This window comes from Dromiciops gliroides, chromosome 5 (genome assembly GCF_019393635.1).
Source record: "Dromiciops gliroides isolate mDroGli1 chromosome 5, mDroGli1.pri, whole genome shotgun sequence".
Lineage (NCBI taxonomy): Eukaryota > Metazoa > Chordata > Mammalia > Microbiotheria > Microbiotheriidae > Dromiciops > Dromiciops gliroides.
In genome coordinates this window covers 240970009-240986156 of record NC_057865.1, presented here as the reverse complement: position 1 = coordinate 240986156, position 16148 = coordinate 240970009, and the positions used below count along the sequence as shown (strand labels likewise).

The following is a 16148-nucleotide window of genomic DNA, read 5'->3' as shown; positions in this document are numbered from 1 at the left end:
TAAGGACATGGACAATTTCAAAAGAAACTAGGAAGATCTGAATGAAGTGATGCAGAGTGAAGTAACAAGAACCATGAAAACAATTAATATAATAACAACTACATTATAAAGAAAAACACCTTTGAAAGACTTTGGGACTCTGGTCAATGTAATGAAAAACCATCATTTCAGAGGACTTAAAATAAAGCACACTACTTTCCTCCTGCTTAAGAGGTAAAGGACTTAAAATGCAAAATGAGACATATATTTTCTTGATGTGACCAGTGTGATTTCTTATGTTGGAATATATACATTTGTTATAAGAGTTTCCTTTTTCTTTATTTTTATTGTACAATTTGGGGAAAATTGGGAGGTAGAGGATTAAAAAAACATTTTTCTGATTTGAAAAAATAATAAAATTAAGTTCAGGAAGAAAATTTAAAAAATAAGTAAAATGATCAATGAAAAATTTAAATAAGGCTTTATTTTGATAGAATCAATTTTTTCTAATCAAAAAGCAATAAATACAGCAGGATATTGTATTCTACATCCTTTCATTAACTGAGTGAGTGTGAAGATGTAGTCTTTTATAGAAAATTATGTATTAAAGCTTTCTTTCCCCCTTATATTTAAAACAAATTTACTTGATATTTAGTTCTTACATTACATACATTTCCAAATATATCCCTCACCCCTTGACTCCCCAGAGAGCCGACCCATATAACAATTTTTTTTAAAAAGCACAGAGTACTTTTGAGCAATTTGGCAAAATGAATCAATGTATCAGTTACTTAACAGTATATACAATATTCCCCACCCATAGTTCCCTACTTTTGCAGAAAAGAGAAGATACATTTCCTTTCTTGCATTTTCATCGATAATATCCTAGATAGATACAAAATTCATCAACATAAAGCTTTTTTAGATATGAGAATCTAGGGATATGGGTAACTGTTCATGTATTCTCTCTCTCTCTTTTTTTTTTTTTTGCAGTCAATGGGGGTTAAGTGACTTGCCCAGGGTCACACAGCTAGTAAGTGTCAAGTGTCTGAGGCCGGATTTGAACTCAGATATTCCTGAATTCAGGGCTGGTGCTTTAACCACTGCACCATCTAGCTGCCCCCTGTTCATGTATTCTCACTGTCCAGGATCTTTTCCCATTCTTTTGGAATCTTTCTCTTCAAAACGATGAGGAGATTCTCCAGTTGCCTTTGTTTGTGAAAAACACCGTTGACTGTATCAGGCTCTGGAACACTGCAGAGCTTCCTTAGTGAGATCCATGGTCATTTGAAAGACAGCTTGGTGATCCACACTGGAAAACCAAGTAGATAAAAGATGCAATTTGCCCCGATTAAAATATCCATTTGGATGGAACACCCATTGATAGTTTATCATTCCATTATCTTGGACTGGTAATATAGATAGACAGTAATATAGGCTCTGAAGTGGACAGGGGAGTGAGCTAGATCCCATTTGGAAAATCATGTATCCCTTTTCAATGGTTCCAAGATGTTCCTGATGCAAAAGTACATATTTCTAATGTCACATTTTTTTTTCTAATGGCCATAAAACAGAACACTATAATCTTAGAAGTATCAAAATTGTAGGTCACCCAAAGAGCAAAGCAAAAAATCACAGGGGATGTAAGTAGTCTATAGTATATTACCAGTGATGTATTGTGTAATGATGCAAAAAACCACTGCTGGACCCAGGGGGGCTGTGGACCTTCAACTCTTCCTCTCCCTTAAGGAACCCATCTCTTCTCAGTACTCATGCACTGAGGTTCAAACCTGAGAAACCCTGACTTCTAAAGGAAGGGTTCAAACTCGTTTGTCTCCTCTGTCCTCTATATCTTTACATCTCTACCTCAGCATCATGGAGGAAATTCCTTAAAGTTTAGATTTGTCTTGTGTCTATGAATACCTCAAAGGGGACAAAAGGAAGGTGCTCAAAATACAGTAAAATCACTGATAGAACAGCTATTTATTTCTTCTGCACATTAGAAAATGCTGGCAAAGAATTGGAAATTGAGGGAATGCCCATCAATTGGGGAATGGCTGAATAAGTTGTGGCATATGAATGTAATGGAAAACTATTGTGCTGCAAGAAATGATGAGCAGGAAAATTTCAGAAAAACCTGGAAATCAGTTTACATAAATTGGTGCTGAATGAAGTGAGCAGAACCTGGAGAACATTGTACACAATAACAACAACACTGTGCAATGATCAACAACAATGGACTTAGCTCTTCTCAGCAATGTAATGTTCCAAGACAATTCCAAAAGGCTTATGATGGAAAATGTTCTCTATACTCAGGAAAAGAACAATGGAGTCTGAATGCAAATCAAACAATACTATTTTCACTTTTTTGTTGTTTTTTGTTTTTTCTTTCTTGTGGTTTTCCCCTTTTGTTCTGATTCTTCTACAACATGACTAATGTGGAAATATGTTTAATATGATTATACTGTATAACCTATATCAGATTGTTTTCTGTCTTAGGGAGGGGTGAGGGAAGGAAAGGAGGGAGAAAAATTTGGAACTCAAAATCTTACAAAAATGAATGTTGAAAACTATCTTTACATATAATTGGGGAAAAATAAAATACTATTAAAATTTTTTTAAAAAGAAAATTCTAAGGACACAAGAAACTCATGAGCATACATTATTACAAATAAACACTTTAAAAACATAATTAGTAATATAACTACTCTTATATGATCCTGTTAGATTAAAGACAAATATTATAACATGAAGTAAGGTGTATGAATCCTACGTAGGCATTTTATATTTCATCTTAGCTCTGCACTGTCCAAACAATTCCTCCTAGGTACCTGACTTCTAATAAATCAGGCCAGGGACTTGTACTATTCCTCCTGCCATTGGTCATGCTCTCCAATGCAGAAACTGCTTAGAATCAATTGCAACTGAGAGACTTGGGTGTTCCTCACTTCACAAACTTAGAAGGCTATCTTCAAGACTGGACATTTCCACATAGGGATTACTGTTTATTCAAGAAAAGAAGCACAAAATAAGACTGCAAGGCTGAGTTCTCTTAGCCAAGACCCTGCTCTAGCTGCCACATGAAAGTAGTTTACCATTTTTCATTTCTAATTTTTCAGGCTTTTGACTTTGTTCAAATATTTCTTGGCGTCTCAATGGCTTGTTAAGTTCTATTTGCCCTGTCCTGTATCCTGGGAGTCCACTACTTGAATCATGTTTCCTACAAGTTCCCTAGGTTCTCTAGAGAGAGGCTTGAATAGTTGTGACTCATTCTGAAGATGGGGAGAAAAACAGAGAATATTGTTACCCCCTTTTTAAGGTTCACTGAGTTAAGTGGACTTAGGTAGAGTTAAGTTCACTAAGAGTCCAGCGACTCTTACTTCTCAGTGTCCAGTAGGGGATGGCTTCATCATTTCAAAGTGCCAAGTCCTTCTACCACTGAGCCACTTGTATCCTTGGAAATTATTAGAGGAGCACCACCACGTGGAATTCAAACCCCTCTACTATACTTGAATATAAGAAATGATTTTTAAAAACGTCTCATTTCCCTGGTACTAGTACTAGAGCAAAACATGTATGACCAGAAAAGAAGGTGTATTTGTCAATAATCCAAATGCCTAACTAATATCTACAAAAGAGGAAAAGACCTCAAAGCAGGCTTTCAGTACATTGGGTAGATTCTCTATGGACCATTAATGGAAGGATAGAGGCAAGGATCACCTAAAGTGAGGAGGCTTAGATTACTTATGATTTACCCTGATGGAAAGAATGCTGCTACATTGATGAAATTATAGGTCCATTGAAATATCAAAGTATTAAGTTATAACCAACCAAAGGATGACAAGAGTCTATGTTTAGATGGTGGTACAAGGGATGTAAGGGGTGGGATAGATTCAAGAAGCATTTCAAAAGATAAATCAGCGGGTTGGTGATTATGTGGAGCTTCACTCAGAAATGACTACAACCCATGGCTGCCATGCTGCCTCCGTTCTTTCAAAAGTCTGTAAACACTCTGTGTGACCCTGGACAAGTCACTTAACCCTCATTGCCCTGCCCCACCCCCCCAAAAGTCTATAAACACTTTTGAAAGTGGAGAACATAACTGACTCCATTTTGTCCTGCATTTGCTATTTTTCTTTTTCTTTCTGTGGAATGCCCCTTTAATACTACTTCAAGGCCTCTCTTCACCCTAATCACTTTAAGACTACAAAAGAAAACTCAGAGGATTTCAATAGTTCAAGGAAGTTAGTCCTTTCTCTTTATCTTATCTAATAAGCATTTATTTGGCAGGCCCTTAATGAGTGGTTATTGACTGGCTGACTAACTGATACAGAAAGGTTTTCTTTGGTCTGGTGTAAATATATCCTAAGGAGGATACATTCTTTCCTTTGTAACAAGTAATAAGTATCTTCTTTTTGTTACCCTAAGTACTTTTTCCTGTCTAAGTTTTGTATCTGCTCTCACCAAAACTGCTTTGCCAAGGGTACATCTCTTTAACTCAGGAGGAGAGAATATGTCATCTGCAGAATTGTCATACACACGTCCATCACCTATTAATGGTATGCCAATTCATACTTAATAGCCCACCTACATTTTTGTCTGTTTCCTTAAAATATGAAGCCTCAGTTCTACCTTGTACCTTGTACTTTAACTAGACCCTTCCAAAGACAACCCTACATACTGAACTACAAAGTCTTGTAGTGCCCAGAAGCCAGAGCCTTCTTCTCTAAGGTTACTTTTTATTTACAGTATGCTTTTTGTATGTATCTATTTACATAATCTCCATTTAGAATATAAGGTCTTTGAGGGCCAGCACTTTATTTCCTTGTCTTTTTTGTCCTTATCACTTAGCACAGCACCTTGGCATATAATAAACCCTAATACTTATTGGTTTAAGCATTCTTCTTTGGTTCAGCTCCATGCACCCCTACCCATGCCCACCCCTAAACTCAGCCATAAAGACCAACTGAGTCCTGTTATCCTGCTTCAGCCCACTCTACAGATCTTTGCTTCCACCACTTTGAAGTAGAGCTTAGACCAGTCATATTTTTAGTGCTGCATTCTTTCTCAGCCCTGTGGTTCCTTTATCTCATTGGTTGAGTTCCTACTGGAACTTCCAATTGGAAGAAGGGCCCAGACCAGCTTTGTTTCACACTCTACACTTTACCACTAGTGGTTGCCAATAAATTATAAGCTTTAGCAATAGTATTTAAGTGTTTATTACAGAGCATTAGGATCAGAGAGAAAGGTAAAAATCTAACTATTTCTAAGAGACCCTATCATCCAACCCACCATGGCGAGATCAGGAACCAAAAAGAGACAGAACCCCTTCACCTGTGTCTGCTTCCTACTTCGTGTCCTCCTCCCAGAAATGGGAGGCTCCTCAAGTTGATTGGCTGGTAGCCTTGATAGACAGTACCCACAAGCAAATGTCACTTCCTGATGCTAAGGACCTTGGTCTCATGGCTTGCCCTCAGATGCCTTCTCCTCATGGCAAAGCTTTTTTATGGCAAGTCTCCAACAGGTGGCATCATTCCAATCATTACACCACCATGATCCATGTTGGCATCTTGCCATCCTTTCTTCATCCCCCCCTCCACACCTCAGATTCCATGTGTCATTACAATGTAAGTTTCTTGAGAACAGGGAGTATCTTTCTTTGTGCTTGTATTTGTATCCCCAGAACATAGCCTAATGCTTGGTACATAGTAAGAACTTAATAAATGTTTGTAGACTTGACTTTGCTGACTCCTGGTGCAGATCTGATTAGCCCTTTAAATCCCAGCACTCTAAGAATGTTGGGTCCTGACAGGCTATAGGTATTTTAGAAATTTGAATAATATCACTACACTTAATTAATGGTTGCCTAATAAATACTTATACTTCACTTCTTATATCCATTCATTCTGTGATTTCTGCTTATAAGGCTTTGGTTGCTGGTTAAAACCAATAACTTAGGACAGTGGTGACAAAATTCTGGAGGAGGTCACATCCCTACTCCTCCAACAGTGGAGGGAGAGCCCAGAGTTCTTTCTATCTCTCCTAAAAAAATAGTACAGGGTAATATATGTAACTTTCTAAATGTTTGCTGAATTGATAAGTAATAAATACCCATACAAGCCACCTATAAACATTCCTCAACCCCCACCCCACCCTTTTTCAAGGATTTGCCATCTTGAAGGGGGGAGATATTTATCTCACCTCAGTGCCAATCTGAGTTCCTCTGCAATTTGGCAGATGGTCTTTGAGAGTTCCTGGGGCCGACTAATTCTTCACTCTGAAATCTACCTGGGAATAAACTTCTCTGATCCTTGGACTACAATGATACAGTCTTTTGCGGACACTGGATCTTCTCAGCTTGGTAGCACCTACTACTGTTTGCACTCAGTTAATAAGACATTTGAGAGCTGAGGGTCCCCTCTTCTTCCCCAATTACCAAGGCAAAAAAAAAAAATCCCTATGCTCCTTCTTTATACACCTTTGAGACTTTCTTTTCATGACCTATTTTCCCTTTCAGAACTATGATGTGATGCTAGGGGGTAGAGTGGAGAGGTGGAAGAAAGATGAAAAAAAGAAAAAAGAATAAATTAAGACTAGATTCAAGAGACTCTTTGCTCCAGACTAGCACAATGAAAGTCCTTGGTGAGGTCTTCAAACATTTAAATGCTTCAGAGACTGTTTTTGAAAAGAATGATGGACAACTCTAAGAGTAACTCGAAGGTCAGTTCAATGATTTTGAAAGACCCTGCTCACACAAGGGGAAATTATCTGAAAGAGGAAGCAGGCATCAGTTCAAATTTTCCTGAATAGCTTTTTAAAAAATGGGACCTGTATCATCCAAATAATCTCTACAAAGCTCCTTTAATTCTAAGAAGTCAAGGAAACTTATTGCCAACTAAAGGTTTAATTTACGTTTAGTATAGTTAACATCATAGTTTTAGATAAGCCAAATTAATGATTTGGTAGAATTGTATCATTTATGTGCGATGCATTATAGTATTGTAGAACTCCTTGTATAATTAGTATGTACAGCTTTATAGGACTTGGCACCAAATTTTACTATTTCAACTTTTTCTAGAGGTTTGTAACTATTGTATCTGCTTCTATGACACGTTATTGAACATATCAATAATTTAGTTGATGCAGGGTCTTTGGTCAGAAATGTAACCCCACATTATAACATCTTTTCCTATGGGAAAAAAATAAACTAGTTTTATGATCATCTGCTTTATAACACGGTTTCCAGGAACATGATGAAGCAAAAAATATTGGATTGACCATAGAGGGGAGAGCTAAACTGCACGTACTACTATAAGTAAAAACATGCCATTATTAGAAAATGAATGGCATGGGAAGAGTCTTATGAGTTGGGAGTGAGTCCCAGTTCGGTATGTCAATAAGGAAGCCACCATTTCCTCATTTATAAAATGTTGACAATAGTAGTTACATTATCATGTAAATGAAAAATGCTTTGCAAACCACAAAGCATTATGTAAATTTGACTTCTAGATTGGCTCCAAGGTCCTTTCTAGCTTTATATCTATGATCCTATTAAATGACTTGCCCAATAGAATCATAGATAAATGACTTTGGTTCTAGTCCTAATTTTGCCACTAATTAGCTATATGACCTTGAACAATTCGCTTAATTTCTTTTTTCAATCTCAGCTAGGTGATGCAGTGGATAGAGTGCTAGGCCTGAAGTTAAGAAGAATCGTGTTTGTCGTTTACTCCATCTATTAAATAGATTGTGCTAGAGAGCCTGTAAGGTCCCTTCCAGATTTAAAATTCTCTTGTTACATACTTCTAGTTCTGGCAAAACAATCATATCACACAGGAAGTCAAACATTTTTGGTCTTTTATTAAAAAATATCATAGCCATCCAAGGTTTCTTTCTTTCTTTCTTTCTTTCTTTCTTTCTTTCTTTCTTTCTTTCTTTCTTTCTTTCTTTCTTTCTTTCTTTCTTTCTTCCTTCCTTCCTTCCTTCCTTCCTTCCTTCCTTCCTTTCTTCCTTAGTCCCTCCCTCCCTTTCTTTTTTCCATACTGGAAAGAGTAAATGATCAGAAAATAGCTTAGCTTTAAGAAACCTTAGCTTTAAGAAACACAGTGGATAGTACACCGGCCCTGGATTCAGGAGGACCTGAGTTCAAATCTAGCCTCAGACACTTGACACTTAACTAGCTGTGTGGCCTTGGGCAAGTCACTTAATCCCAATTGCCTCACCCAAAAAACAAAACAAAATAAAAAAAAGAAAGAAACCTGGTATGCAGAACACTTATTGCATAATTGTCTTTTACTATATACTAAAAATTATCGTAAATTATTGTAAAGGATTACTGAGGTTAGAACAAAAAATAATGGTTAATATTGTGGCAGGAGAAATTCAGTTAGATATAAGCAAAGCTCTCCCACAGTAAGAATAGTTAATCATCATGATAGCATATATGAAGAATCTCTTACCTGGAGGACCCACAATAAAATGTAAGCCAGATAGTGTGCAGTTGCTGCCTAAAGGGAAATGCAACCCACAGGTGGAAGGCATAAATATGATAAATATGATAGAAGATCTGGCCCACAATTGCAGAGTGAGGAAGAAGGCAGTACCTGCACCATAAGCATACCTAGTAAGAGAAAAGATCAAGGCAAGATCTAGGACCAAAGACGCTGCCCAGCTCTGGCAGGGGTTTGCTGGAGCCAGCTGAAACTGGCTCATGAGAATTGACTGATAAATTTTTACTGTAAGCATTTACACCGCAGAAATCAGCACGCACTCACTACAAACCAGGGCTTGGTTTATTGGAGGGTTTAAAAAAATTATCTACACTTAAAGAAATAATTGAGAAAATGTTAATGGTGTGAATTAAACTTAAAGGTGTATTCTACACACATGTATTTTTCAGAGTTTGTTAAATATTTACCTGCATGACCCTCAATATTGGGCTAGAATTATATCTACTTGCCACTCCTCAAATAGCTTTAGAGCTATAACTCTGGATTTAAAATGGAAAACCACTTTCCTGATTGCTCTTAGGGGGCAGGTAGCTTTTTCCACCAAACTCTGGTTTGTAACGATTGGAATGACGCCACCTGCTGGAGACTTACTGTAGAAGAGTTCTGCCCATGAAGGGAAGGTCTTTGAGGGCAAGACCAGGAGTCAGGAAGTGACGCGGGCTAGTGGGAGGAGGAAGGAAGAGACTGGCGCTCAGTCTCGGGCTCTTTCCTGAGGACGCTGGCGGAGAAGGGAGCTAGAAATGCGCTCTCCCTTTAATAGATAGAAATCTAGGCCTTTCTCTCTCTCTTTACCAAATTCTTATTCTCCTTAATAAATGCTTAAAAGTCTAACTCTTGCTAAAGCTTATAATTTATTGGCGACCACTCATTAGATATTTTAGACAGTTTAGCTAGAATTTTAGCCCTTAACAGATGGCTGACCACGAAGAGGAAAGCTAACCCTCAGTCTTCTGATCTTCTGGTTGGGTAAGAAATTTCCCCTCCCTCTCCCTTTAACTGCTAAGTACTGGCGTACTGGCTGTGTTTTACCTTTAAATTTTTTCAAATGGACCTTTTAAACTCCCTAATTATCCTATTTTTGATTTTAGTCTGTTTAACCAGACAAATGGGAGATAAGATCATGTTAATGCTTTGTTTTTGTGGATTTTCTATTTTTCTTTTTATTTTTGTTAAAAGAGCCAGCAACTTACTCACACAAGGAAATATCTCTCCCTCTCCCAACCATGCTTTTTCAGAGAAACCTGAAGACATTCCCGCAGCTTTTCCCAGTTCTAACACTAATTGTTGCTTTAATTTTGCATGCCTGGAGGCAATGACCCACCCTCTAGAAGCTTTTAATCCCCTAGCACCTGGAGGCAAAGTGGGGGAAGAGGAATCCAGGCCTGAGTTCAAAATCAAGTCTGATTCAAATTGCTCTGGTCCCTCCCCTCCTCTCCAGACCCCACCCTCTACTCCTCCTATGGCCAAGCCCATAGCTTCCCCTGCCTGGGAAGTCCAGAGATCTGATGCGCATGCTCAACTTTTTCTACCTGCATTTGCAGCTTCAGGCTCAGCCCTTCCCTGGCCTGGCTGTGCTTTTGAGACAATCTTAGAAAACTCTTTAAATTCCAGATATGCTCGTTTTGTTCATAATTTTGCTAACCTGCTTTTGTCTTTAATTAGTAATCTTATAAAGCATTTGTATGGTGAAAAGCCCGACAGACAATATAGAGGGGTTAAAGAAGAAAAACTTAAGCTGAATAAGAATGACAGTCAACATAGTTCAAGACTTTGCTTCTTTTGCCATGGAAGGGTATATATTTTACAGAAATGTAGAAGTAAGCAGCAAGGTATTGATATGAGTATTGGGGATTTTAGATATCGGAATCAAGAGTGTTCTGAATTCACTCAGATTATTAATGTCAGTTCAGAGGTTACATAGGATTTCTATGCTATTACATATACATTTTGGAATTAATGGTATAGGTTTATTTTCATAGAGATTTTAATCCTTTTGAGATTGTGTCTTATACTTAGTTTCTAAAACAAGGAGAATATTTGTAAAAGTTTTTTATAGTCATGTGATCAAGTTTATATTTCATAATACTCATTAATATTAAGTTCATGCTCATTTAGATTTCCTTAGTTTGAATTTCACTGTCTTTTATTGTTCCATGTGTATTTTCTTCTATACATTTATCTAATTTTAAAAAATTGCAAGATGGTTTTGATTTCATAATACAATGTTAATTCTAGGAGTATTGTGCTCCCATGTTCTGAGTTGTTTGTTTTTGTTATTTTTTCTCAACTGATTATTTGATCAAACTCTTTAAAGCATTTCCCTGGCAAATTGGTTGCCATGGCAAGTGTAAAGAAGTATTATTTTTAATAAGCATATTCCAAAAAAAAAAGAGGGGAACATTTGTAAAAGTTTTCTTTTTTCAAAAAAAAAAGTTTTCTTTGAGATTCTGTTGTGCTTTAACTTGTATTTAAATATGTTCTGATTTTTCACAAAAGTAATTGTATACTAAGTAAAAAAAATGGGTATTATTTGAAATTGTTGCGTAATTATATATTGTGTTCTGAGTCAAGATGTATTCACATTTTTTGCAATCATTTATTATCCTCAATTTAAAATCCATATGAGACTTGGATTATGGGAACTTATCATTTAAGACATTAATTGCCTTTATTCTGAGTTATCAGATGCCAGTTGGCCAAGATGCCATCCAATCACAAGAGGAATACATGCAAGAGCAGACACTGAACTGTCACATGAGGGGAGACATGCATGAAGTCAAGGTATGGCCGAGGGAACGGCTTTTGACAAATGTTGAGGTTGGATTCTCTTGGTTTAATATTTTATTTTATTTTTCCCCACAATATTGTACAGATGGCTGGAAGTATTCATCCCACCCATCTCACTTCTACACCTGGCTTCTATGCTCCCTCCTATATGCCTGATGCCATGGACATCTCAATCCCATGCATCTGATTAAGTCTGACTCAGTTTCCTCCAATATGTTCGGTGGCATGGACATATATTCCATCCACCTATTTTAAGCCTGGCATACTGCATGGACAGTACATATTACTCAAGTGTGGGAATGCTCATATCCCATCATTTCTCTGTTCTTTTATGGTAACCCCCATAATTATCTCAGGTGTCATGATAAATAACAGTGTTGAATTTGGCCTTGACACCTGTTACCAATTATATTAGATTTTCTAATTTCTCATAATGGCATGAGGATAATTAGGCAGATGATGCAAAAAGTGATGAAACAAAGATAAAAATTATTTTTAAAAATTAATATCGCAGCAATTGTCTTCTCAATTACTCTCCATAAGGGGGGACTATAATAATAATGTAATTTTAAAGAATGGTTCAATTTTTGTTTTATTGTATGTTTCACGTGTTAACAACTAAGATTCTGTATTCCCTTAGACATGTTTTTGAGAACTTTCATTGTTTGATTTGATTATTGACAAAGCTATTTTAAAGTTGTGTTAAGCTCAATTTTGTAGGAAATTTCCTGGCTGATTACCAGCATCCACACATCAACCCCTGAAAAGACTTCCATTCCACGACTACACCTAGAGGACATCTGAGAAAAGGCTTTCAGAGACTTTAAATGAACAGTTTTGATTTGTTGTTTTTGTTGTTTTTTTTCTCTTTCTGTTATAATATACACCATCTGTAACATGTACTCTCTGCAGAGGCCCTCCCTTTGCAAGACTAATGTCAAAGCGTCGGTTCATGAGGACAAAAAATCGCCCCTCTGGACAAAACTTTCCTCTCTTCCTTTTCTATATTGTTGTTCACATATTATTAGTTAGCAATAGTTATTATATTGTTTTTACTGTTCCGTCAAGGAAACATTTTGTTTCTTGAGGAACAACAGGGGGGACTGTAACGATTGGAATGACGCCACCTGCTGGAGACTTACTGTAGAAGAGTTCTGCCCATGAAGGGAAGGTCTTTGAGGGCAAGACCAGGAGTCAGGAAGTGACGCGGGCTAGTGGGAGGAGGAAGGAAGAGACTGGCGCTCAGTCTCGGGCTCTTTCCTGAGGACGCTGGCGGAGAAGGGAGCTAGAAATGCGCTCTCCCTTTAATAGATAGAAATCTAGGCCTTTCTCTCTCTCTTTACCAAATTCTTATTCTCCTTAATAAATGCTTAAAAGTCTAACTCTTGCTAAAGCTTATAATTTATTGGCGACCACTCATTAGATATTTTAGACAGTTTAGCTAGAATTTTAGCCCTTAACAGGTTAAACAAAAGACTATCACAAATAGGGAATAGAGAATAAACCCACTTATCCAAGCAAAAACTAGAAATAGATATCACATTTCTTTAGATTAGATTATACCAAAGAATACACAAGAGTAAATAAGCTTTTCAGCTGGGAGCAAGATAAGATCTTGGCTCAAACAAGGAGAGAACTTTTAACCCAGGGGGATATCTATTCCTAGCAATGTCTAGAGTTATAAATTGTGGAGGTCATGGAACATGATAAGTCTCACTCCCAATAGTCTTGACTTTGGCTCTGAGGATTTCAGTCCCCTATTCAAAAGTCTCTCTCTCTCTCCACTGCTTCCCATGATGTTCTATCTTGAAGTACGTCTGCCTGCCATGCCTCACGGCAGGTGTGTAACATACAGTATTCTCTTAGTCAGTCAGGAGTCATATCTCTCTTCAAATATAAAGTGCACAGCATAAGGTTGTCTTTCAGGCACTGTCCAACTAGAAAGTTTTTTGTGGTGGTAGTTGAAAGACAGAGGGCAAAGATAAAGGCTTTGAACATGGGGAAGAGTATTCCAGTTCTTTTGTTTTAATTTTTATGTTTACATTTTATTTTATCAAACCATACAAATCCTCAGAATACTACCAACTAAAATCTCCACAATGCACAATTCCATCAAATAGCTGAGTAAAAGAACTTAAAATATAATTGATATTGATTGTACAGGCATGTATTTTCCCTTCGTTAAAAGAAAGGATGAAAACTACATATTCTATATTAAAGGCAAGCTTCTTGAGGTTGAGCTTCTTTCACATCTATCTATCTATCCTATTATAGCTACATATTTATATATTCTATTATTTTATATTTCTATATATTATAAAAAGCTATAAATTAGTATCAACATTATCCAAAGCTTTTGAGTTTTGTTGCTTTTAAAAATTGTGTTGTTATAGTCTTAGCAATTGAGCATATGGTTATTGTGGTCCTACTTTGTTCACTCTCCTATATTTTATATAAGAATAAAAAGCGATGTCAATGTGCAATCACAACATCCCACCTCACCTCCATCAGTTGATCTAGTCACAGGATTTAGTTACAGATGATGAGGTTTAATGTGGTGCACATCATTAAATTAATTGTAAAATTGTAGTCACATGGAATGATCACTTTGTGTAGTGCAAATACTTTTCTCTGATGGATTGGACAAGTGAAAATCGAGCACATCCTCACAAAGCTTTAAATAGTTAAGTTCTAAGGATAAGAATTTTAGGGTGGAGGGAGGAAAGGTCTAAAAGGGAGAGTACAGGATTTCTCTCCCTCTTCCCTACAATTGGTTATGACATCTGACAGACTTGTCCAAATGGAGATGCCCTAATCAGCAGTTTCAGAGTTTGTTCAAATCAACTCAATGGAGCAGATACATATTCTAGATAGACATTGATACGCAGAATCTGTTCTTTTTTTTTCTTTCTTTTTAAAAAAAACATCTTTATTTTGTGCTTCATTTTTCAAAAGGCCTCTTTACCAAAAAAAGTTCTTCATCTCTCTTTCTCTGCAGGGATCAGGTGAGGAACCAACTTCATCAGGGGCAGACACAGGCAGTGATGAAACTTGCCAAGAAAAGCCAAGAGTTGAGATCACAGACCAGCCCATTCTTAGGTTGCTTTTCAGAGATCAATAGAGCAACAGGAAATAGAGGAATGGGCTGGAATAACAGACAGTCTTCTCCTAGAAAACAGCCTATTTAGGACGGTGTTCAGACACAGTTGAGGCCTGCTGAAGTGCAGGTAGAAGAACACAGGATTTCAAGAAGAGACTCCAGGATCTGCAGAACACATGCAGCTCAGTCCAAAGTGCCTTCTAGAAAAGCAAATTCATCCACAGCTTCTATTGCATTATCCAGGTCTTTCCTCTGGAGAGTCTCCCTTTTCCCTTGTTGGGCACAGAAGTAGGCATCTTTTGCAATTGTCTCCACAAACAGTTCCGCGGCTCGAGCCAGGATGAAGATGGCTTCCTGGCCCGCGAGTGTCACGTCTGGGTCCGCTTTCACCAGCGCCTTCACCGCTCCAGGGGCAACCGCGACAAGCGGGGCCCGGTCGACGCTGCCCGAGCCTTTGGCGGAGGGGCGGCCGCCTGTGCTGCCTCTCCACCGGAGTCTTCTTCCGCCACTGGCGCCGACGCCGGGCCGGTGGTCACAGCCACCATGGCTGCCACCACCATCCCGAGCCCCCGTGCGTGCCGCGTGCGCCAGAACCTGTTATTTCAAAGAGTTAGCAGCTTTGAGGTGAACCCTAGAAGCAAAAAGAGAGCCAGCTATGGAGTGGAGCAGACCCTGGGAACCTAGCCGAGCAATCTCCTCAGTAGAGATACTCTCCCCATGGGAGGCATCTATAACTAGAGAAGGGACTCTGAGACCTGGGAGCACCAGGAGCAGTGATGTGCTTTGGAAATATCTTTATTCTACAAGTATGCTTCACTAACATTGTACAACAAGTTTGAGAAAACTCATAAACAACGTCAATCTCTCCCCCTGAGTATCAATCCTGCATCTCCCAATGCTTGCTAGACATTTTCACTTGGATTACCCACGGGCACCTTCAGCTCATCACTTCCTGATGCTTTACATCACCTTCCTTTGTATACCTTTCTTTCCTCTAAACTTCCCCTTTTCTGCCGTTAACACCTCACTCTCCTTTTCTCCGGTGGCTCAAACCTTGAAATCATCTTTGACTCATCTCTGTCTCCGGCCCCCACTTCTAAGTCTAAGCAACTGTCAAATCCTACTAATTCTACCATCACAACATCTTTTGTATTGACCTTCCCTCCACTCCATGCTTCTTTCACACCATTACCATCCTAGTTCAAACCTGTATCTCTCCTAGTCTAGGCTACTGTAATAGTATTCTAACTGGTGCCCCTGACACTAGTGTCTATTCTCCAGTTTCTCCTGTACACAGCTACCACAATAATGGAGTAAATGCAGAAGTGTGATCACTGGACCATTGGCAGCTAGGTGGTACAATGGATAGAATGCCAAGACCTGAGTTCAAGTCTGGCCTCAAACACTTACTGGCTGTGTGACTCTAAGCAAGTCACTTAACCTCTGCCTGCCTCAGTTGCTTCAGGTGTAAAATGGGGATAATAATCACACTCCCAGAGTTGTGAAGACCAAATGAGATAGTATTTGTAAATTGCTTAGCATAGTACTTGGCACATGGTAGGCAATATATAAATGCTGTTATTAGATTTTGGCAGTGATGCAGTGGATAGACTGCTGGTTGTTGTTCGGTCACACCCGACTCTCTGTGATCCCATTTGGGGTTTTCTTGGCAAATATAATGGCATGGTTTGCCATTTCCTTTTGACTTGTCCAGGGTCACATAACTAGTAAGTGTGTGAGGTTAGAACTCACAAACATGACCCTCCCTGACT

The 16148-nt window shown here is 38.2% G+C and overlaps 1 protein-coding gene across 1 annotated transcript; it reads right to left on the bottom strand.

Annotated features, from left to right (window-relative positions):
• Positions 1 to 14441: 14441 nt before the first annotated feature.
• On the bottom strand, positions 14442 to 14936 carry LOC122729389 (DNA polymerase epsilon subunit 4-like). Its single transcript, XM_043968242.1, is given in 2 exon segments — positions 14442 to 14777; positions 14780 to 14936. Coding segments are annotated over 2 exon segments (375 nt in total). The 3' UTR covers positions 14442 to 14559.
• Between the last annotated feature and the right edge of the window lie 1212 nt (positions 14937 to 16148).